This window comes from Heptranchias perlo, chromosome 17 (genome assembly GCF_035084215.1).
Source record: "Heptranchias perlo isolate sHepPer1 chromosome 17, sHepPer1.hap1, whole genome shotgun sequence".
In the NCBI taxonomy this organism is placed as follows: Eukaryota; Metazoa; Chordata; class Chondrichthyes; order Hexanchiformes; family Hexanchidae; genus Heptranchias; species Heptranchias perlo.
Window position 1 is genome coordinate 48071460 of NC_090341.1, and position 24030 is coordinate 48095489.

General features: G+C 42.5%; 1 protein-coding gene across 2 annotated transcripts in view; it reads left to right on the forward strand.

The window, feature by feature from the left end:
• The window catches only part of sumf1 (sulfatase modifying factor 1), a 141010-nt gene that overhangs the window by 52801 nt on the left and 64179 nt on the right, over positions 1 to 24030 (forward strand). For both annotated transcript variants that reach the window (XM_067998948.1, XM_067998950.1), the window contains exons 6-7: positions 8784 to 8898; positions 11253 to 11366. In XM_067998948.1, the coding sequence (XP_067855049.1) occupies positions 8784 to 8898; positions 11253 to 11366 (229 nt within the window). The remainder of the gene's footprint in view (positions 1 to 8783; positions 8899 to 11252; positions 11367 to 24030) is intronic.

The following is a 24030-nucleotide window of genomic DNA, read 5'->3' on the forward strand; positions in this document are numbered from 1 at the left end:
TGGGAATATACTGCCATTAGGTTTGATTGATAAGTGGATGGTGCATCTGGCAGTAGGGGAGGGTTCAGTACAGTGGAACTATCATACAATGTTGTTGGGCCCCATTGTTCTTTCAGGATGTTACAGTCACTTGTCACGTTTTTAATATATCACTCGGTAATCTCCTTTGACGTTGCACAAAGTTGAGACAAAAGTGTGGAGTTCAGATGGAATAGAGTTAGAAGGCAGAAGATAATTGGATCTGGGTGCACAGAGCTAAGATGGTGGATCTCCCTTGGCTTTGCTCACAGCGAGTCCTCTTGACCTGATGTCTGTGCCTTCCTTAGTGCAAGTTCTGTATCTTTGTTTGAAGATGTGTGTTTTGTCAGGGGAAATCTTTGTTTATTCTGAAGTGTGGATTTTCCCTGACCTTGTGCCTTTCCTGCTATCATTGTTTCTCTTTTTGTTTCTGCCTGTGGCTTGATCTTTGAGTGTCCATAGATTTCTGTGCTGCTGTGCCTCATTTCTCTATCCATCTATTGTGGATGTTTGTTTGTGACCCCTAATCTTCGATTAATGTCTCTTTATTGGGGTGCCTTTATATCAGTACTCTGCAACCTTTCTATATCTGCCTTGATCTTTGTCGGTCAATTTGTTTATCTTAAAATCACTCTCTACTTTTGTCTCCTACCTTTTGCTATACCATAATCTCTTTCTGTTCGCCCATCTCTCTCCCCAAGTATTTGTGTCTTGCTATTGATTTCTCTATCCCTGAATCTGCCTTTCTTTAAACCCACTCGATTGCTTTTACCCCCGCTCTTTTTCCTTTTTTCCCGCTCCCTTTCTTTCCCACTGCTCGCTCTTTCCTTTCTTCCCTCTCCCCATACTCCCAATATCAGTCCGTTTCTTTCTTTCCCCAATCTCTCTAACCCCAACATATTTGTTTTTCTGTCACGGCATTGTGGCGAACGTAAATTTTCCAGTAACATTTTGACTGTATATCTCAAACTGCTAATTTAGACTTTCTGGGTCATCCAAAGAAGGGCTTTGGGCGTTGAGGGTAGATGGGAAAATGTTAAGTGAGACTTTAAACTAGTTACAAAATTCCTGCTGGATTTGTTATAATTGCAGACTTATTAATGGGGAAATTATTAACTGCAGCTTTGTGCTCTGAGACCATTTTCATCACCTTAACTGAATTATTTTTACAGTACAATTCTTTCATTGATTTGTCCCTGACTCTGGCCTCTCATAATGAAGAATAGTGTCACAGTCTGACAGATAAATGCAGTTCAGTGTATCGTTTGTTACACGCCTTGTGAAGTCGCCCTGTAATGATTTCAAGACTGTTACAGAATTTTATTTTCCTTATTTACTCTCCATATTTCACTAGCTTTGACAGGCTAGGATATGGTTCGCCGCTGTCTGCGCCCCTCTGGTATCTCAACGAATGGGCATTTTGACATGTGTCAGCCTAGAGTGTTAAATGTTGTCAGATACTCTATCATGAGGGCGCACCAGGACGCCCTTTGCCACATTTCTGCTTGGTCCAATCCTGTCTGCTGGCGGCATATTTATTGCTGCTTTTATTTACATTCTCCACATTTTTATTTTCTTCCTTGCAATACCCTCACTACCTCCAATTTAGGGAGAAGTTTGGCTTGGACGTAGCATCCTTCTCCACCACACTAGCACTGCTCCAAGATTAGCCCCAGTGCACTCTCCTCGTAGAAACTCCTTATTTCCAAGTTGAATTTCAGGTAGCTGACCGACATTGGTTCCCAGTCTGGGAACGCCTCGATTTTAAAATTTGCATCCTTGTTTTCAAATTCCTCCAAGGCCTCACCCCCTCCCTTTCTCGCTAACCTCCTTCAGCCCTACAACCTTTCGAGATCTCTGAGCTCCTCTAATTCTAGCCTCTTGCGCATCCCTTATTTTCTTCGCTCCTCCATTGGCCTTCAGCAGTCTAGGCCCTAAACTAGGATAGTAATAGACTTCAGGCGGACATAGACAGGCTGGTGGAATGGGCGGACACATGGCAGATGTAATTTAATGCAGAGAAGTGCAAAGTGATACATTTTGGCAGAAAGAACGAGGAGAGACAATATAAAATAAATGGTATAATTCTAAAGGGAGTGCAGGAACAGAGAGATCTGGGCGTATATGTGCACAAATCTTTGAAAGTGGTAGGACAGGTTGAGAAAGCGGTTTAAAAAATCAAATGGTATGCTGGGCTTTATAAATAGAGGCATAGAGAACAAAAGCAAGGAAGTTATGTTGAACCTTTATAAAACACTGGTTCGGCCACAACTGGAGTATCGTATCCAATTCTGGGCACCGCACTTTAGGAAGGATGTGAAGACCTTGGAGAGGGTGCAGAAAAGATTTACTGGAATGGTTCCAGGGATGAGAGACTTCAGTTATGTGGATAGACTGGAGAAGCTGGGGTTGTTGTCCTTGGAGCCGAGAAGGTTGAGAGGAGATTTGATTGAAGTGTTCAAAATCATGACTGGTTTAGATAAAGTAAATAGAGAAAATGTTCCCATTGGCAGAAGGGTCGAGAATCAGAGGACACAGGTTTAAGGTGATTGGCAAAAGAACCAAAGGCGACATGAGGAAACACTTTTACGCAGCGAGTAGTTATGGTCTGGAATGCATTGCCTGAAAGGGTGGTAGATGCAGATTCAATTGTGGCTTTCAAAAAGGAATTTGATAAATACCTGAAGGGAAAGAATTTGCAGGGTTACGGGGAAAGAGCGGAGGAATGGGACTAACCGGATTGGTTGTACAAAGAGCTGGCATGAACTTGATGAGCCGAATGGCTTCCTTCTGTGCTATAACGATTCTATGATTCCACGCTCTGGAATTCCCTTCTTTAACCTCTCTGGCCCTCTACCCCCCTCTCCTCCTTTAAGATGCTCCTTAAAACCTACCTCTTTGACCAAGCTTTTGGTCAGTCACCTGTCCTAATATTTCCTTATGCGGCTCAGTGTCAAATTTTGTTTGATAACGCTCCTATGAAGTGCCTTGGAACGTTTTACGACATTAAAGGCCAGTTGTTGTTGTAGCAGCTTAATCAATGGAGACCAAGGCATTTCATTGGAAATCCGGAGCCTGGAACTCTCTGTGGCGAGTCCCAATCAGCTGTTTGAGCCACTGGTTCGTTCTGGAGAGTGTTAAAGTTGGCAGCATCCGTCGCTAGCAGTTTCATTATTATACACGTGTTCACCCTGTAACAGGAGCCACCGTTTGTTGTGCAGAAGCCAATCCCACCAGCACTCGTGCTGCGCTGAATCAGACAACAATCAGTGGTATGACAGGCGGTTGTTTACAACCTTTCCTCATCGTGCTTTACCCCATCAAATAAAATGATACAAATTATTTTAATATTTTCAATACCATGGAACTGTTTCTGACTGACCAGTTATTGGCTGCACACTTTGTATTAGTTGGAGAGATTGTGGTGCAGTCACTCAAGTTCCTAAGTTCTGAGTGCACCGGGTCTAACTGGATGAGTAAGGCTTTCTTCACCAGGATGCGCTCTTCTCTGGTCCTCTTTTGGATCGGTATACTTTTCATCCTTGCAGCCGGACCCTATTTCTCTACAAAAGTTTTTCATTTGATTAGTGGACAAGAGTGACACCAATTGCCTCATTGAGTAAAACCTGAGACTGCAGAGTGCTGCCGTGTGATTGTTGCGGTTCCACAATTAGTGCTGTTGTCTTGGGCTTTGAAACAACATGATACATCGGTAATTCAAATCCTCAACTTGGACGTAGGAGGGAACAGAAATCAGACCAGTATCTTTCAGTTTTCGATTCTGAGATCGTATACTTAACCCTCCTGCCTGCCTGAGCTAACAATGGGATGCAGAAGATTTTTTTTATTACTTAGATAAATCTTGAGGAGGGGGGAGATTTTCTATTATTACAATGGACATTCTGGTTTCTTGGCCTTTGATACGTTGTGTTTGTTTATTATTAATACTGGTTCACTTGAAGCTCTCATGGCTGTAGTGCAATAAAAAATTCCTCAAGAGCTTTCCATTAATATACAAAAATCCTCACCCCAGCATTGTGATATTGTGCCTGATTTTAATTGCTCCACCATTGGCAGCTGTGCCTTCAGCTACTTGGGCCCTAAACTCTGGAATTCCCTCCCGAAACCTCTCCGCCTCTCGCTCTTCCTTTTTAAGACGCTCCTTAAAACCTACCTCTTTGACCAAGCTTTTGGTCACCTGTCCTAATATCTTATGCGGCCCAGTGTCAAATTTTGTTTGAATACACTCCTGTGATGTGCCTTGGGAAGTCTTATTACATTAAAGGCACTATATAAATGCAAGTTCTTGTTATGTAGTGAATGTGTGCATACTGATGACACAGGACTGTAAATGTTTCACTGTATAGTGTTCATGTGATGGACACTGCTTTCCTCTTTTAATCAAGTTTGTTTTATAACACGAAGCGACGCCTCAGGCACATGACTCGCGACTGAAAATCTCACACCTGGGATTTGTTCTTATGTTGACAGGTCTGCTATACGGTGGATAGTTAGCATCCAACATGAAAGCCTATGTGTTAGACCGAGGTGTATTTCTTCTTTATGTGCACATTTGACTGTTTCCATCTACACCTTCAGTTCCCTTTTTATTGCATAGTTTATTTTAATACATGTTGGTATTTTGATCTAGTGTATTTAATTTATTATGTGATCTAAGTACAAATTTTGAATTATATACCTCATGAAGGTACAGTGATAGTGGGCGAATTATCATGACTGTTATTCACAGAAACCATATACGGTACAATGTAATGCTAACAAGACCAATCTTTTAACTCTTGCTTTCCCCTTTTTAAGCCATTTCATTGTGTTTCCTCCCAATATCTGCATTTAGTTAGTAATTTACATAATGCAGAAATGTATGCTTTACCAAACAAAGCTGTCTCACACAGTAGCATATGGCAATTAGTCTAATGTTGCCCTGACACGAGTCAAAATAAAGCAACTTTCCATTTTTAAATAAAGTGAAATCCTTGCTCTTTATGAATCACATACTTCAGAAATTGTCAGGCCTGCTGGCACAATATCTAAGTACTCATTATCATACATTATTTAGGTTGTTACATAGCAAATTAACCAGATAATCTGTTTACTGAGGTTGGATGAGGGATAAATATTGGCCAGAACACCAGGGAGAACTCCCCTGCTCTTCTTCGAATAGTGTGATGCGATCTTTTACGTCCACCCGAGAGGCAGACGGAGCCTCAATTTAACGTCTCATCCGAAGGACGGTACCTCCAACAGTACAGCACTCCCTCAGTACTGCACTGAAGTGTCAGCCTAGATGTTGCACTCAAATCTCTGGAATGGGGCTCAAACTCATGACCTTCTGACTCAGACGAGAGTGCTACCCACTGAACCACAGCTGACAATCCTCATAGCTCATTGAAGGCACAAAAGAGTTCACACTATCTCAAACATTGTGTATGTTCCAAGTGTCTTGTTACTTATCAGTTCGAAGGGTTCACATCCTGAGATTTTCTGACTCCAAACCTGTATCGAATTGACCCGTTCGACACTGCTGGGATAGTATGAGCAGTCAGATAAGAGTGAAAGTCATCCTGTTTGTCATGAAGTTGGATTGTAGTAATAGTCATAATCTGTACTCCTAATAAGTTAGTCATTTTTTGTGCTTAAAAAGAAAAGTTTGTTATGCAATATTTTGAATTGGGTGATGTAAATAAAATTGGAAAGTGTGAATTTAGTGCTCAGAAAAATTGAATTGTCAGATAATTTGTGTTAAGCCACTTTGAATTATGAGGAGTCGACATTATATCTTCCAACACCTCCTGGTTCAATATGTGTAACAACTGTTTGCGAGATAAGTGTGGTGCCTGGTCTCTTTCATAGTATTTGCTTCTTTGCTTTGAATCATCGAAGACTGTTCTTATTGAGGATTAACTTTAGGGAACGCTTGCTCCTGGAATCATCTGATAGTTGTCCTCACAACTTGAGAGATTTGTGTGGCTTCTCCCAAAATGCCTTTCCAGATATTTGACGATAAGCCATAGCCCGAGGCCCATAATCTGCAGTACTTGATCTCCTGTACATTGTTCTCTCCTAAATTCTGAGGATTAGTAACGCTGGCCTGCTTTACACTTCCAAACATCCAGTGAACTTCAAACTCTCACACCATCATGTATGTTATCAAATGCAAAGCATGCCTTTGCTGGTCCTCTATGAGCATCTACCCTGTTCCAGGATTCAAACCCAATAGGATGATAGAAAAATTCCCTGTCACATTTTGGGTTTTTTTCCGTCTAGCTGCACTTTTTATTAGACTGCATAGTTACATCAGTAAATATAAAAGTGTATCTTATTTCCTGCCGCACAGTAATAACACTGGCTATGTGAGACCGATGATAAATGCCTCAAATTTTTAAATAAAAATGCAAAATACACAATTAGCAATTCAGTCTGGCATGTCTCTCTCAGGAGAGGTTTCCAGCAGATCAAAGGTCTGTCCAGTTGCAGCTCCATATTACATTTTTTTAATGAATTCTTACCTACTCCCATGCCTTGTTTTTCTAAAATAAAAGGATTCTCAGTGACTTCCAAGGGTAAGCTGTTATCACTGTAGTTTTGTTATGCAAAGTTTGGTTTGTGCAAAACCACATCCCTAACTAGTGTGTAGATGTGATGTGAACATGCCAGTGATGGACTGGGGTTGACAAATGTAAGGAATCTTACAACACCAGGTTATAGTCCAACAGTTTTATTTGAAAATCACAAGCTTTCGGAGGCTTTCTCCTTCATCAGGTGAAGTGTGGGATTCCTTGAACGTTACCGCATTTATAGTCAGCGAATCAGGTATTGTTCTCTCACTATAAATGCGGTAACGTTCAAGGAATCCCACACTTCACCTGACGAAGGAGAAAGCCTCCGAAAGCTTGTGATTTTCAAATATAACTGTTGGACTATAACCTGGTGTTGTAAGATTCCTTACATCGTGTGTAGGTGACACTCCAAAGGGAAGCATCTCACCTCTGTTTATGTGGATTGCAGAACAAGTGTGGGAGGTGATAAAAGTGGTAAGTATTGATCACCAGCTGTCATTTACTTATACTTCATCTGTGTGTGGCTTTTGCAGTTGTCCCATCAAGGGGTCAAATGAGCAAGACTTTGTTAGCTGTGTGCTGAAGGTATGTGAATTGCTCATCTAGTTTCTGGAGACTGCCCTGATACCTTTTTGAAGCCTATTTTTGATTGACAGTTTTGTGTAATTGTCAAAGATGCCTTTTTATCTTTTAAGATGTTAGCTGTGGCTCAATGGTAGCACTCTTGCCTCTGACTCAGAAGGTTGTGGGTCTCACTCCAGGAACGTGAGCACAAAATCTGTACCTAAAGTCAGGTAGCTAGGGTTTGCCTATAGACTTTTGCATTAGGCATGAGAGGGGAAAAAAAATAACTGCGGCGTGCCCAAATTGGAACAAAGTCATCTGGTGATCTTTAATGTTTGTAAAATCCCTGCACTCTGACTTGATGTAACCGGCCATTATTATTGTAATTGCGTTGCCCAAATTGATTGGCACCCACACTCAAAAAAAAAAAGAAAAAAAAAAAAATTTTTACCCTTCTGAATTCAGAACATATGCAGTATTGGATTTTGACAAATACCCACTCGGCGTGAGGAAGGGTGAAAACTTTTGAGTGTTGGTGCCAATCAATTTGGGCAATGCAATTACAATAATACCCAATCGCAACTTGTGGTTAGTATGAGTTGGAGTAGCCATGAATGCATTAGATTGGTGGATGACATAACCTATGTTCGTAGGAAGCTTTAATGGGGCTGAGGAGATGATTGGACTGAACAGCCTAATCCTGAAACAGACTACAAAAGAGTCGTTTCCATTTGCATTCTTTGTGTCTATGATGCAGCTGAAATAATGGCAAATACGCAGACACAGAACAGGCCAACATCTGGTGTTTATCAGTCCACTTGTCTGATACTCACCGCACTAACCTCAGTTATGTTCTTGCTTCATCAATTTGGGAACATGTAATAGGGACCTGATGTACTTATCCCAGGGACAAAGGACAGTACATTTAAATTTATTCCAATGTATTTGTATTTTGTATGCTTTTTAGAAAGCAAAGCGAAGGGCAAAGGCCCTCAAGGCAGGCAGTGCCGACATTGAAGAGACTAAGAGCAAATGTGGTAAATCAGGAAATAAGCTTGGCTATTTAAAGTCTGAAGATTGTAGGAGGAGGGAACAATGGAGGGAGGTAAGGAGTTTCACTGTTCAGGGGTGCTGGGAAAGAACGAGTGAGAGTCCAAAACTGCAATATGCCTTGCTTTCAATTTGGTGCGGATGAAGGAGAGAGGAAGGAAGTGTAGGGCAGATGTTTGCAGCTCAAGTTATTAGTATTAACTATCTGCTTAGAGGATCGAGGGAGCCTTTTAACACAAAGCCAAAAGCTGCTTTTACATTGTGCAAGAGCTGTGCTATTGCCACTGGCTCGCGAAGCACTGGTCTCGCATAGTTGGTATCCCTTGCCTAACGATCTTCCTAGCGACTGGCCTTGGTGAATCAGGGAAGTTTTTTTTGAGGTTGCCACTGGCTACAAATCATGGTATGTCTGCACTAATGTGACACTTAACCCAATGTAATAGAAGCTAAAAACATGATGGTGACAGAGAAAATGAATAATGCCTATTGGGGATGCTGCCTAGTCTGATTACTGAACTTGAGCTCAAGATATGTACATTACTGACAGTTGCATCAACTTTCACACTCTCACAGGCTCTTCCCATGGGGGAACAGGCTGCAGCCTAAGGGCCAGCACTACATGAACATCTGGCAAGGAAACTTCCCATACCACAACACAGCAGAAGATGGACACGCCAACACTGCCCCCGTAAGTGCCTGTTCCCAGTGCCAGTCAGTCTGAATGTTTGTTGCCTATTAGCTGATCTCCCATGGCATTGCTCCCAAATGAATGAAAGGATGTGCAGAAGTGCAACAGGTAGTACATTCTGTATCAAAACTGTTAATAGATTACCAGTCAGTGTTCCATGGTGTTGATTATGATAAGGCAGAGAATATGGTCACTCATTTTTACTGTCTCTAATTTCTTTGTATTGCTGTTGCTCTCTTCCTCTGTCGTGCCTCTTCATCTTCTATATCTTTCTTTTCTTTCACTATCCTCGTTCCTCGCACTATCCTCATTTGCTTCTCAGTTTTTCTTTTTCCTTTCTTCCAGGTGGGAGCGTGGTGCAGGAAAGAGTCATTCACAGCTACTGGCTGCATTTTGGGTGGTGGTTGTGGGGAAATTGAGGCCCTGAGCAGCTGCCTTTGCATCCCCTCTCCCAAATACTTATGCTCCCACCCGCCTCTTGCTTCCATCGTGTCCCCTATCCCTTCACCTTCCTACTACCTCTTCACTCCCATTACTACCGCTACCTCTTCCCTTTTGAACTACCTACACAGCCCATGTTTCCTTACCTCCTCCATGCTCCACCACCACTCACCCTCCATCTACTTCTCCCCCTTCCACTAGCTACAAGGGCAGGTGGTGAGAGGCTAGAGGTCCCCTTACTCTCAACCTGCCTTCCTCCTCCCATGATTCCCTCTTATCCTCTCTTCCAATCTGTTTCTTTCAAAGCGGCTTTTTGTTTTAAAAATTCACCCTGTACTTTTTTAAAAAATGAAATTAGAATGGGGAAAGTGTCTTTTGCTTGTTCCTGATCACTCTCCCCTCAGCTTAATACATTTTAAGTCTATAGAAGACAAAATAAAAATTACAACAGGTGTGTACTCTGAATCAAACTACAGTGATAACAGCTCACCCTTGTGGGGGGGGGGGGGTGGTCACAGAGTAATTTACACTCTCATGCACAATGTTTAAGAAAAACATTCAATGTAAATTTTAACTCAGTAAAGCTTTTGAAATTTTTCCTTTTCAAAAATTATTTGAATTAAATTTACTGAGCAAAATCTGCTAAAGTTGACAGCTGACTGGTAGTGAGACATTCTGGGAAATTAGGCACACTGCACATGCTCAGACTGCACAATCCAAATTCAGCTCAGAGTCACTGCTCTGGGCAAATATATCAAGTCCAAAAGTAGGCTTTTGGGGAGGACGAGGCCTTCAAGTGAAAACTTCAACGAAAACATTAAACAACACAAAAGACAATTCAATGGATAAATTTAATTGTTATTTATGAAATATGTAAGTTTTTGATTTTTTTCCATTTTGTTCAAATTCTTATTTTGGACATTAGAAAATTCAGTTATTGAGGGGAAAAATGGCATGGCATTGCAAAATCTTTCTGAAAGTATTTGAGTGACCAATTTGCAAAATTACAACTGTGGTGCCCCCTACAGTCAAATAGCCTGCTGATTCTAACTGTCTGTGCTCGCACATGAATAGTGGCTACTTGGGCAAGGTACCAAGTATCAGGGCAAGGTCGGGGGGGGGGGTGGCACGATGGCGGGGAAAGCAGATTTTTCTCCTTTGTGCTTTGATGTAAATATGCACTCCATCCAGGCAATTAGAGGAAAATCTGCCGGGGAAGCTAGCTTTCACACCCATAATGGAGCCCATCCAATTTTCATTCCATTTTGGGGGGAGGGAGGAGGGAGATTTGCCGAAAAAATATTTTTTAAAAAAAATTATTAATTGAGGAAGCTACAGAGCAATTGGATGCAATTTCCAACCATAGCAGGTTTCCCATCTTTGATCCTGTTAGAAAGAAGGTGCAAAGTGGACATAGGGCATTTCTCTACAGAGAAGAAAGACTGGTTTGGGTGGGTCAGCCCAGTACAGAAGCAGCTTTGTATGCAGAGCAACTGGTCACAGGACCAACGTGTGGCTTGGGGGAACTGAAAAGGTAGGGGAGGAATGTATAAGTTATTTGGGATTTCGATATATATTGTCCTATTTATTTAACGTTTATACACTTTTCATAGTCATGTGGAAGGCAATATTTTGTGGTTTCACTAATTGAAGAGGAGGCATTTTTAACAATGAAAGGAATAAATGTAAAGTACAGGATCTGGTCTGTTACTTGTGATCTGCATAGATTGAGATATGGTGTTTGTGGTTATTTTAAGTACAACAGTTAATATATTCACTTAAATATTTGCTGGAGGCTTTGAGATCTGTCATGTTGTTGCTACGAATTAGTGTTGGTATGAAGAGAACGTGATGTATTGTTGCTGCAAGCCCTTAACTCTGGTTACCATGTGTTCCTTTCCCCCATCTCTCAGGTCACCTCCTTTCCTCCCAATGCTTATGGTCTCTTCAACATGGTTGGGAACGCCTGGGAGTGGACATCTGACTGGTGGACTGTACACCACACCACCGATGAGGTACAGAACCCTGTAAGTATCTCGGTCTCGCAGCTCTCAGGAGAGTCCGTGTCTTTTGCGGATCACACGGCTGGTTTTTTGAGTCCGTGCTGCTGGTAGGGGGGCACCCCCTGGCATGTATCGTGAAATCATGGCCGTGCTGCCCACGATTTTCCAACCATTAACACTTTCAGAAATTGGCAGGCACTGGAACCACGACTTTCCAATCTGTGTAGCGAGTGGTTGACACTCCCTGCCGGCAGTGCAAACTCGGGGAAATAACCTCCTGGTTGTGAACACAAATAATGCTTGTGGGGATGTTCAACATGTGATGGGACTCAGATCTTTGTAAATTTTTATCTGATGTTTCTGGCATGAGCGTGAGCCGTTTTTATTTTTATGAATTTATAATACAACAGCTTGGGATTTCCTCCAACTAAATATTGGGAAGACCGAAGCCATTGTCTTCAGTCCCTGCCACAAACTCCGTTCCCTAGCCACCGATTCCATCCCTCTCCCTGACCACTGTCTGAGGCTGAACCAGACCGTTCGCAACCCTGGCAGCCTATTTCACCCTGAGATGAGCTTCCGACCACACTTCCGCTCCATCACCAAGATTGCCTACTTCCACTTCCATAACATCGCCTGTCTTCCGTCCCTGCCTCAGCTCATCTGCTACTGAAACCCTCATCCATACCTTTGTTACCTCTAGACTCGACTGTTCCAATGCTGTCCTGGCCGGCCTCCCATCTTCCACCCTCTGTAAACTTGAGCTCATCGAAAACTCTGCTGCCTGTATCCTAACTCGCACAAAGTCCCGTTCTCCCATCACCCCTGTGCTCGCTGACCTACATTGACTCCCGGTCCGGGACCACCTCGATTTTAAAATTCTCATCCATGTTTTCAAATCCCTCCATGGCCTCACCCCTCCCTATCTCTGAGACCTCCTCCAGCCCTACAACCCTCCGAGATCTATGTGCTCCTCCAATTCTTGCCTCTTGCGCATCCCTGATTTTAATCGCTCCACTATTGGTGGCCATGTCTTCAGCTGCCTAGGTGCTAAGCTCTGGCAATTCCCTTCCTAAACCTCTCTACATCTGACTCCTCCTTTTTAAGACGCTCCTTAAAACCTACCTCTTTGACCAAGCCTATGGCTCAGTGTCAAATTTTGTTTGATAATGGTCCTGTGAAGCTCCTTGGGACGTTTTACCATGTTAAAGGCGCTATATAAATGCAAGTTGTTGTTGGGCAATAAATACCTTTCCTTCAGTTTACTGAAACCATACAAAGTGGTCAACATATCTCACAGCTTTCAATGACCATTGCTGCATGTGATGGGTTGAGCAAGGAACCTGCTCTTAGGTCTCTGCCAGTCCAGGCCTAAAACCAGCCGCTAGGAGCTGCATGACGCCACTTCACGGTCACTAGACCTTTGACCTTGCGTTTGCTGTTCTACAAAACCCTCCTTAACTATAAGACTAGGAACACACATCAGTCACTTACCGTGCTTTGGAGGGGTCTAAGACTTGTTACTTTTGTGGCTGAATGGTGTGATCTGCTTGAATATGATGTAAGGTTTGAAAAGCAAAATAAGGCCATTTACATAAGAAGACTGAGTAGTATAGGAATAGGAGAATAGATCAGATGAATGCGTGGCTGGAGGGTTGGTGCAGGAGGGAGGGATTTAGATTCCTGAGGAATTGGGACCGATTCTGGGGAAGGTGGGACTTGTACAAGCCGGGCGGGTTGCACCTCGACAGATCCGGGACTAATATCCTTGCAAGGGGGTTTGCTATTGCTGTTGGGGAGGGTTTAAACTAGAGTGGCAGGGGGATGAGAATCTAAGCGGGAAGTCAGAAGAGAGTAAAGTTGAGAGAAGCAAGAGAGTGGAGGACCCAGGGGAAATTTACAATACAATTAGTACAAACAGTTGTTCAAGAACAAGTGAAAGGGAAAAGCGTAGAGCAGCAGAAAGAAAGTGTACTTTAGGCACTACAGATAAAGTGAAAACTAGAAGGTGTAAAGCGATTAACAAAGCTGAAGGTCAGGCTAGGGTGTGTGCCCAACTAAGAGTTCTACACACAAATGCACGGAGTATAAGGAATAAATTAAATGAACTACAGGCACAAATTCAAATTGGAGGGTATAACATGATAGCTATTACAGGGACATGGCTGCAGGATGGTCAGGATTGGGAATTAAATATACAGGGTTATAAGGTCTACAGGAGAGATATAGAAAATGGAAAAAGGGGAGGAGTCGCCTTAGTGATTAGAGATGAAATCACTTAAATAATAAAGGAGGATATAACGAGAGGTAAGCAGCCAACAGAGACCTTTATGGGTTGAATTGAGAAATAAGAAAGAATCTAAGGCTATAGTGGGAGTTGTGTATCGGACCCCTGGCAGCAGCTCTGACATGCTAGATTGTATATATGCAGAGATTAGACAAGCGTGTAACAAAGGTATAGTGGTCTTAATGGGGGACTTTAACCTTCAAATGGATTGAGAAAAGCAACTGTCAGAAAGGTAGTGAATTTCTTGTGTGTGTCCGGGATAGTTTTCGACAGCAGTATGTCCTTGAGGCAACAAGGGGGCAAGCCATACTAGATTTATTAATGAGTAATGAACCAAATTTAGTTAACAGCTTAACTGTGCGTGAACATCCATCCAATAGTGATCATAACATGATCGAGTTCAATGTAGTGTTTGAAAGGGGAAAAAAGTGAATCAGCTGCTAAGATTCTAGACTTGGGTAAGACTGACTTCAATGGGATGAGACAGAGACTCTCCACAGTAAACTGGGCAAATCTGTTAATGGGTAAAATGACTGATGATCAGTGGGAAATGTTTAAAGAAACATTTAATGTGATACAGAATCGGTTTATACCCCTGAGGGGCAAGAACTCTACTTGCCAAAAAAAAACAGCCATGGACAACTAAAGAGGTAAGGGACAGTATAAGACATAAGGAAAGGGCATACAAAAAGGCAAAAAATGGCACAGATCCTGGCGAATGGGAAAGATACAAAGATCAACAAAGGATCACAAAACAGATAGTAAGAGCTACAAAAAGAGTTTGAAAAGAAACTTGCAAGGGAAATCAAAACCAATATGAAGAACTTTTATAGTTATATTAGGAAAAAGAGGGTGGTCAGGAGCAGTGTTGGCCCCTTAAAAACTGAAAGTGGGGATATTGTCATTGACAATGGGGAAATGGCGGACATGTTGAACAATTACTTTGCATCAGTATTTACAGTAGAAAAAGAGGATAGCATGCCGGAAATGCCAAGAAAACTAATATTGAATCTGGGACAGGGACTCGATAAAAATTAACATAAGTAAAACAACAGTAATGAAGAAAATAATAGCACTAAAGAGTGACAAATCCTCAGGACCAGATGGTTTCCATCCCAGGGTTTTAAAGGAAGTAGGTGAGCACATTGCAGATGCCCTAACTATAATCTTTCAAAGTTCTCTAGATTCAGGAACTGTCCCTCTCGATTGGAAAATTGCACATGTCACTCCGCTTTTTAAGAAAGGAGAGGGAGGGAAACCAGGGAATTATGGACCAGTTAGCCTAACATCTGTTGTGGGGAAAATGCTGGAGTCTATAATTAAGGATAGGGTGAATGAACACCTCGAGAATTTTCAGTTAATCAGAGAGAGCCAGCATGGATTTGTGAAAGGTAGTTCGTGCCTGACAAACCTGATTGAATTTTTTGAAGAGGTGACTAAAGTAGTGGACAGGGGAATGTCAATGGATGTTCTTTATATGGACTTCCAGAAGGCATTTGATAAGGTCCCACATAAGAGACTGTTAGCTAAGGTCGAAGCCCATGGAATCGAGGGAAAAGTACAGACTTGGTTAGGAAGTTGGCTGAGCGAAAGGCGACAGAGAGTAGGGATAATGGGTAGGTACTCACATTGGCAGGGTGTGACTAGTGGAGTCCCGCAGGGATCTGTCTTGGGGCCTCAATTATTCACAATATTTATTAACGACTTAGAGGAAGGCATAGAAAGTCTCATATCTAAGTTTGCCGATGACACAAAGATTGGTGGCATTGTAAGCAGTGTAGATGAAAACATAAAATTACAAAGGGATATTGATAGATTAGGTGAATGGGCAAAACTGTGGCAAATGGAATTCAATGTAGGCAAATATGAGGTCATCCATTTTGGATCAAAAAAGGATAGAACAGGGTACTTTCTAAATGGTAAAAAGTTAAAAACAGTGGATGTCCAAAGGGACTTAGGGGTTCAGATACATAGATCATTGAAGTGTCATGAATAGGTGCAGAAAATAATCAATAAGGCTGGCCTTTATATCTGGAGGACTAGAGTACAAGGGGGCAGAAGTTATGCTGCAGCTATACAAAACCCTGGTTAGACCGCACCTGGAGTACTGTGAGCAGTTCTGGACACCGCACCTTCGGAAGGACATATTGGCCTTGGAGGGAGTGCGGTGTAGGTTTACTAGAATGATACCCGGACTTCAAGGGTTAAGTTACGGGGAGAGATTACACAAATTGGGGTTGTATTCTCTCGAGTTTCGAAGGTTAAGGGGTGATCTGATCGAAGTTTATAAGATATTAAGGGGAACGGATAGGATGGATAGAGAGAAACTATTTCCACTGGTTGGGGATTCTAGGAGTAGGGGGCACAGTCTAAAAATTAGAGCCAGACCTTTCAGGAGTGAGATTAGAAAACATTTCTACACACAAAGGGTGGTAGAAGTTTGGAACTCTCTTTCGCAAACGGCAATTGATGCTAGCTCAATTGCTAAATTTAAATGTGAGATAGCTAGCTTTTTGGCAACCAAAGGTATTAAGGGATATGGGCCAAAAGCAGGTATATGGAGTTAGATCACAGATCAGCCATGATCTTATCAAATGGCGGAGTAGGCTTGAGGTTGCTGAATGGCCTACTCCTGTTCCTATATTTCTATATTCCTATGTACCTTCCACCTGGGGTCAATCAGGAGCAGGATCCTTTGCAGGTTTTTTCCCCTCGGGAACCCAGGGCACTGAGACCGGTCATAGTGCCCCTATTGTCGCTCCAATTGAGATCAGCCAACTCAGCACAGACTGGGGGAATCAAAAATGGAACATTCTGGTTTGCTTAGCTCAGTTCCACGCTGCACACTGCATTTATCACCCAAGGCATCAGGGGAGGATTTTTTTAAAAATTATTTCAAAGTGCAGAAGTACACATTTAGCAGACTTGACATGTTAAAAAATGCAAAATATGCCAGTGATTTTAATGCTCCCAAACATTTTATCTAGTGTATATATATCCAGGAAAACCTGCAGGAACAATTCTGGGATAACCTGGATAGTATACAGGCACAACCTGACATGTTCTTTAAGCACAGATTCAGAGAAGGGATCTGGAATAAGCAGAGTTAGTTTAACAAGTCATTCCTTTGATGCAGTGGAGGCTTTATTTACAAATAAATGAGATCAAGGCAGTGTTACTTAATTGAAAGGTTTTTGCAGAAACATTTCTGGCTCTGGTCAGTTCATGCTGAATAATCCTTCTATCAATACAAAGCCACAAACAGCTCCTTTGCAAATCTATGCAAAGTACCCAATTTGCATATCAAAGTGTGATGTAACCATCTCCCTGCCTGCTGTCAGCTGGAACCATGTGCTTGTGCATTTTCTGTGCCTCAGCACTGAAAAAACCTTGGAGGAAAAAAATCAAACGGTGTGAATAATAGAAGACTTTGTGCACTTTCTCACCGCCCTGTTCTGCACAGGCACTGTAATGCTTCACAAACCAAAAATTGTGATCACCCACAGATGATGATTATCCAGGGTTGAGGCCGAGGGCCTGGAAGGGAGGGTCGGAGCTAGGAATATATAGTTAACCCTTTGAGACGGGTGTTGTTGTAAGTGCATAGTTTAATGTTATCCTGCTTGGTGAACAGCCTGTCTTTTTATATATCCGCATTTTAGAAAAGAATTGCATTTATATTGCATTTAATTGCATCCTTAGGATGCACTTCACAACCAGAGAATTAATTTTTTTGACGTGCAATCACTCTTTTACATAGGCAAGTGTGGCAGTCAATTTGTGCACCACAAGTTCCGATAAACAACGAACAAATGAACAAAGGAATGGCCAGATGATCTATTTTTGGTTTTGGTTGAGGTTAGAATGTTGGCTAGGGTACAGGAGAACTCCATGCTCTTATTCGAATAGTGCCACGGAAGCTTCGTTCACCCGAGTAAGTAGATGAGTCCTCAGATTAATGTCTCCTCCGAAATACGGCACTTCTAACAATGCAGCACTCCTTCAATACTGCACTGAAGTCATGCTAGATTATGTACTAAAATCTATGGTGGAGCTTGAACCCACACCCTTCTGATTCAGAGGCAGAAGTGTGATCAATGTTTAGATCAGGGTGTCCAAACTACGGCCAGTGGCCCATGAATCCTTGCAATCCAGCACATGCAACCAAGGCAGCACGTTTTCTTTCTGTGCTTATATTTTGTACTTGCTGGTTTATCTCGTTTTAATTTTGTGGGCTTGGAGGTTTGAAAAGATTGGTTCTTGAGGCTTTTGACCCAATGGTGGATTAAGTTTGTTGGAATGGCAAAATTTGTTTCAAAGGAAGCAGCGAACCCAATATGACTCGGTATGCGTACTATTGATACAAGCAAGCCAAATGTTTCATCCTCTTTTATGATGGAGCACGACAACTAAATATCCAGGTGCTGGGGCCAAATTTAGTATCTCAACCCTACTAATGGTGCCCGGAGTTACATGTAACATTTGAAATAAAAAGACTAATGCGAGCTTTCCCACTGTTCTGGATCTGATTCTTAGTGCAGCACCGACGCTGAAATATCTCCCTTGGGTGCACTGTTAGAGAATGATCTATATACTGAAGACTTTGTGCTTTGAAAGGGGCCGAAAAGATATTCTGTAGCTGTTAAAAAGCTAAACTCTACTAGGAGTGTGGGACAATGGCGATTGCTGTTGCTAAACAAATGACAAGGTTAGAAACTGTCATGTACAGTGACAATAACATGGATTTATTTAGTGCTTTTTAATGTAGAGAAATCATCCCAAAGCACTTTAGAGGTGCTAGGAAAAAATGGATGCTGAGCTAAAGAATGAGATGCACAGTAGAGAAATATCTCATCCACTGGTGTGAGAGTCGTTTGGAGTAAGATGGCCATTTTTTTCTTCCCTCCCCTCTACCTGGAGAATCACTTCACTTCTGAACAGTGACCCCTACTTCCCTGATGATCTGAAATCACGCACTCCCTGTGTGCATATCCTTATTCTGTGCAGCATGTGCTGGCGCACCAATGTACGAAGCTGCTCTCTGGTTTGGGTTGGGTGGTAAACCAGTTCATCTGCTGTGAAAGAGAAATCTGCTAGTTTTCATCCAGTTTCCCAACACCGGTATACATAAATGGCATGTAAAAGGGGAAGAGTCTGATATGTCGACCCATGAAATGAACTGCCCTTCATCCACAGTCTGTAGTTTTTCATATACAGTGTTTTTTAATGTGTCCAACAGATGTCAGTTTGAACCTGAAAATGGCCAATTAAAATCACGCAAATTGTTCGTGCCAAATTTATGCCAGTTTAAAGGAGGCACGCATGCTTCTGGAAGATTTCATTCCTGTACTAATCTGAACTGATGCTGGTATAAACTAATAGGAAGCTTAACAAAAGCCCCCTTTTCTCCCTCTCTCCTCCCATGCCCATTCTAGTGCATCCAACCCACATCACCTACTGCCCACTCTTGCTGTTTTTAAATCTAATTGTTTTCCAATTACGTAGGTGTTAGGCGCACACACTGAGTGTGCCTTACAGCTGTAAAGCTGCCCTGGTGGGCCTCATGCTGCCCGAGTATCTGATTCATACATCCAGGCCGAGTCTGGCACGAGGTCCACATAAAAATCTTTGTAGAGCCCTGGCCCTCAATGTATCCTGTTGTTGGTCAGAAGACAAAAAATAATACTCTTCCTAAGAACAGCTTGAGTATATTGGGGTAAATCTGCATTGAAGACCTGCACTTCGATTTGCAGCAAAATAATAGGGAATAGTGTACTTCATCTCACTGCCTGCACTCTCTGTAGAATGGTGTGGAGGAAAAAGGAAATGTGATTCTTGGTGACTTCAGCTTTGCTGGGTTTCGTTTTTTTTTTGTGACCTGTAAACTGACCATTGGGAAGTATCTAACCGCTGGCAAATGGGACTGTTACAATTTTTAGGTTTTACTCCACTATGTCTCTTGTACCCAGCGCCAAGCACTCTCCTTATGAGTGAGCTGGAGAGTTGCTTTCTATGTCCAATATCTGGTGATGTAGTGAGCCCAGGGACTGAATGGAGTCTCTTGTTCTGTATTAGCTTACAGGATATGTCATAAATCCCCTTGTAATAGAGACTTTAGGAAATAGTAGAAGAAACACTCTGCTGGACAGTAGCTTAGGCTATAAACTACAGAATGGGTTTATTAAAAACAAATAACATTAGCCATAGACAATACAACAGATTACAGTGGTGTACATCTCGACACAAAAATAACAAATGATATAACCATTCGGTCAGTAGTACTTGACCTGTATCAACATCTTTAACATAATGTACAAGTGGGGTTTTGTTGCACCCATGGAATCTCCAGGCCTATCTCTATAGTCTCCGAAATATCTGAGTAAGACGGTCTTGAGATATGTCTCCTATCTCCTCTAAAGTTTAACCAGGAACAAAGGGAATCAAATATCTATCTTTCAAAAATCATATCTGGCTGTCAAATGTTTACAGAAGATGCCTGAACCTTTTTGAAGTTAAAATCTGGGATATAGGAAAATGCAAGGTACCTCCTGCTTAACATTTTCTTCAGATATGAGGCAGCCCTTCTATATAACACTTTACCCTAATTTAAATCAAAAGCATAGCAGATGCTGAAAATCTGAAAGCAAAAATAGAATAAGCTAGAAATACTGAACAGGTCAGACAGCAGTTGTGAACGAGAAGTCAGTCGGTCGACATTTTGCGTCTAAGACCCTTCTTTCAGACTCGAAGATATTACAGATATCTTGAAAATCTTACCAAATTACCTTAATTTGATAGATTTCGTGACAAAGCCATCATTCTTTGGGTAAGCATTTGTACTTGCTTTGCAATCAACAATGGAAGTGACCTTTTGCGTACCAGACCTTAACGTGGGCTCACTGCAGCCTGGAGAAAGCTAGCTAGTGGTAACCAAAATTAAAGTGACTGGGCACATCACACAGAAAAGAATTAAGATAATATAAACTTTCTGATGATCTGAGTTCAAGAGCAAGACTTCTTTGGACTGCAGAAAATTATCTGGATTGAACAAGGAAATAAAGCAAACAAAAGTGCAGCGTGGTTAAGAAACCACAGAAGCTATCAGCTCTTAGCTGCTTGTTGTTGCTCCACAGGGAGCTTTAGTCCAATGTCGAATGTTGATTCAGTGTGGTTTTACTCTCCCTCCTCCTGTGTGGTTCACAGTGAGATGCACTTATGCATTCCAATACTTATTAATTGTTGTAGATGAACTGCCACAGCTAAAAGTGGAAAACCTTGTTTGGCAGCCAGTGTTATCAATTTGTCTTCATTATTTCAAGGAGGTTTAAGATCTACTTAATTCCCACGAATTGATTCTCGTTCATATTTGGCACCACAGAGCATTGTTACATAGGGACATCGATGAAAAAAGACCAAGGTCCATCTAGTTCGCCTTCCACATTCCTGGTAGTCGCAGGACATAATGATAATGGAGTTCCTGACTAATAATAGCAATCAGTCTCTATCAATTAGTCTACAACAGACCCAGATATGACACTAGGAAAAACCCCCATGGTGTAGATGTTGTACAAGGTACAAAATGATAGTGGCTACTCTGCTATTGTATTAGACACTAGTTCACACTCTTAATTGGGTTTTACCAACTGTTTGTGTAACTGGTCACATCTTATTTTCCCCTCCTTCCTCATTAGATGTGCAAGTCTCTATTAATTGCCTCTCGAAACATATAAAATTCTGAGAGGGCTTGACAAGGTAGATGCTGAGAAGCCGTTTCCCCTGGCTGGAGTCTAGAACTAGGGGCCATAGTCTCAAGGTAAGAGGTCAGCCATTTAAGACTGAGATGATGAAAAATTTCTTTACTCAGAGGGTTGTGAATCTTTGGAATTCTCTACCCCAGAGGGCTGTGGATGCTCAGTCGTTGAGTATATTCAAGACTGAGAGCGATAGATTTTTGGACTGTAAGGGTATCAAGGGATATGGGGATCCAGGAAAGTGGAGTTGAGGTCAAAGATCAGCCATGATCTTATTGAATGGCGGAGCAGGCTCAAGGAGCTGTTTGGCCTACCCTTTCATATGTTATGTTCTCTCCTCCCCTTTCCCCAGCTCCCACCAGTGCGGACTGATGGGTACAATTCTCAGGCACCAGCTGCCCCATGAGTGCTTCATCCAGGTGGCCATTCTTTGTGTCTGTAGGCTGGTGACCATATGGTCAATCACATTCAAGCCTACTCAACATCTTCTGCAGCAGGAATCACGGACGAGTGATCAGTGGAAGTCCTGGCTGTTTTCTTTTCCCCCTCTAGCCCAATGTCATTGAAGCCAGTTGCAGTCCCTCACCTGCTCCCCTGGCTGAGATCGGCTATCAACACAGAGCTAGGATCAAACCTGGAACCTTCTGGTGTACCATCAATTATTTTATTGAAATCAACAGTGGAGGGGCAGGGTTCGGTTTTCAAGGTCATAAAGATGCTGCAGTTTTTTCTGAAACAATAAATACTGCTGAGTTTGACTCCTGTTGTAATCTTCGACCTAGTTTCAGGATTACCTATTTGGAGCATTGAGATAAATCCAGGTCTCAATCCCTCAGCGATCAGCCGTTTGCAGAATTTGATGGTGTCCAGGATTAGGCTGCTCTAAATTTGGTTTCTGGTTTAAAATTCTAAATACGCTTCTGTCGTAATCAAAAGGATCTTAATAACCTTATACGTGCCGATTAAATGGGATTGTAAGTCATGGAATTATGGCCTGCTCTTGTGGAGAAATTCAAAGCTGATGGAAAAAGCTGTCAGCATTGATCAGAAGGCAGAGCCTGCTTTATGCAGTGCAGGTTTTTAATCAGAATTTGGGTTCCTCTAAATCAGTAACACTGGAATTTCACTTCAAATTTTTTTTTGATCTATTTGTGTTCAACAAAGGACCAGTACTGGAATTATTTGTGAAATGGTGCTCTATAAATTGCAAATATGCAAAGGAATACAATACATCCCAATTAATAGTATGCCTTGCTTTGTTTCAAGAGACTCTGATATCCTATATATTTTAAAGAAAAAAGTAGAAAGACTTGCATTTATGCAGCGCCTTTCACAACCTCAGGACATCCCAAAGTGCTTTTCAGCTGATAAAGTACTTTTTTGAAGAGTAGTCACTGTTGTAATGTAGAAAACATGGCAGCCAATTAGTGCACAGCAAGGCCCCACAAACAGCAATGAGATAAGGACCAAATAATCTGTTTAGTGATATTAGTTGAGGTATAAATATTGGCTAGGACACCGGGAGAACCCCCCCCCCCCCCCCCCCCAAAATCTTTATATAGTGCCATGGGATCTGTTACGTCCGCCTGTGAGGCCAGACTGTTTACTGTCTCATCCGAAAGACGGCACCTCCGACAGTGCTGCACTCCCTCAGTACTGCACTGGACTGTCAGGCTAGATTTTGTGCTCGAGTCTCTGGAGCAGGACTTGAACTCACAACCTTCTGACTCAGAAGCACCACCACTGAGGCTGAGAACACTCCTGAGCAGCACCTTGGGACATTGAAGTCAATGAGAATCAGGGGGAAAACTCTCCGGTGGCTGGAGTCATACCTAGCACAAAGGAAGATGGTAGTGGTTGTTGGAGGCCAATCATCTCACCCCCAGGACATTGCTGCAGGAGTTCCTCAGGGCAGTGTCCTCGGCTCAACCATCTTCAACTATTTCATCAATGACCTTCTCTCCATCATAAGGTCAGAAATGGGGATGTTCGCTGATGATTGCACAGTGTTCAGTTCCATTCACAACCCCTCAGATAATGAAGCAGTCCGTGCCCGCATGCAGCAAGACCTGGACAACATCCAGGCATGGGCTGATATGTGGCAACATTCGTGCCAGGCAATGACCATCTCCAACAAGAGAGAGAATCTAGCCACCTCTCCTTGACATTCAGCAGCATTACCATCGCCGAGTCCCCCACCATCAACAGCCTGGGGGTCATCATTGACCAGAAACTTAACTGGACCAGCCACATAAATACTGTGGCTACGAGAGCAGGTCAGAGGTTGGGTATTTTGCAGCGAGTGACTCACGTCCTGACTCCTCAAAGCCTTTCCACCATCTACAAGGCACAAGTCAGGAGTGTGATGGAATACTCTCCACTTGCCTGGATGAGTGCAGCTCCAACAACACTCAAGAAGCTCGACACCATCCAGGACAAAGCAGCCCACTTGATTAGCACTCCATCCACCATCCTAAACATTCACTCCTTTCACCACCAGCGCACTGTGGCTGCAGTGTGTACCATCCACAGGATGCACTGCAGCAACTCCCAAACCCACGACCTCTACCACCTAGAAGGACAAGGGCAGCAGGGCACATGGGAACACCATCACCTGCACGTTCCACTCCAAGTCACACACCATCCCGAC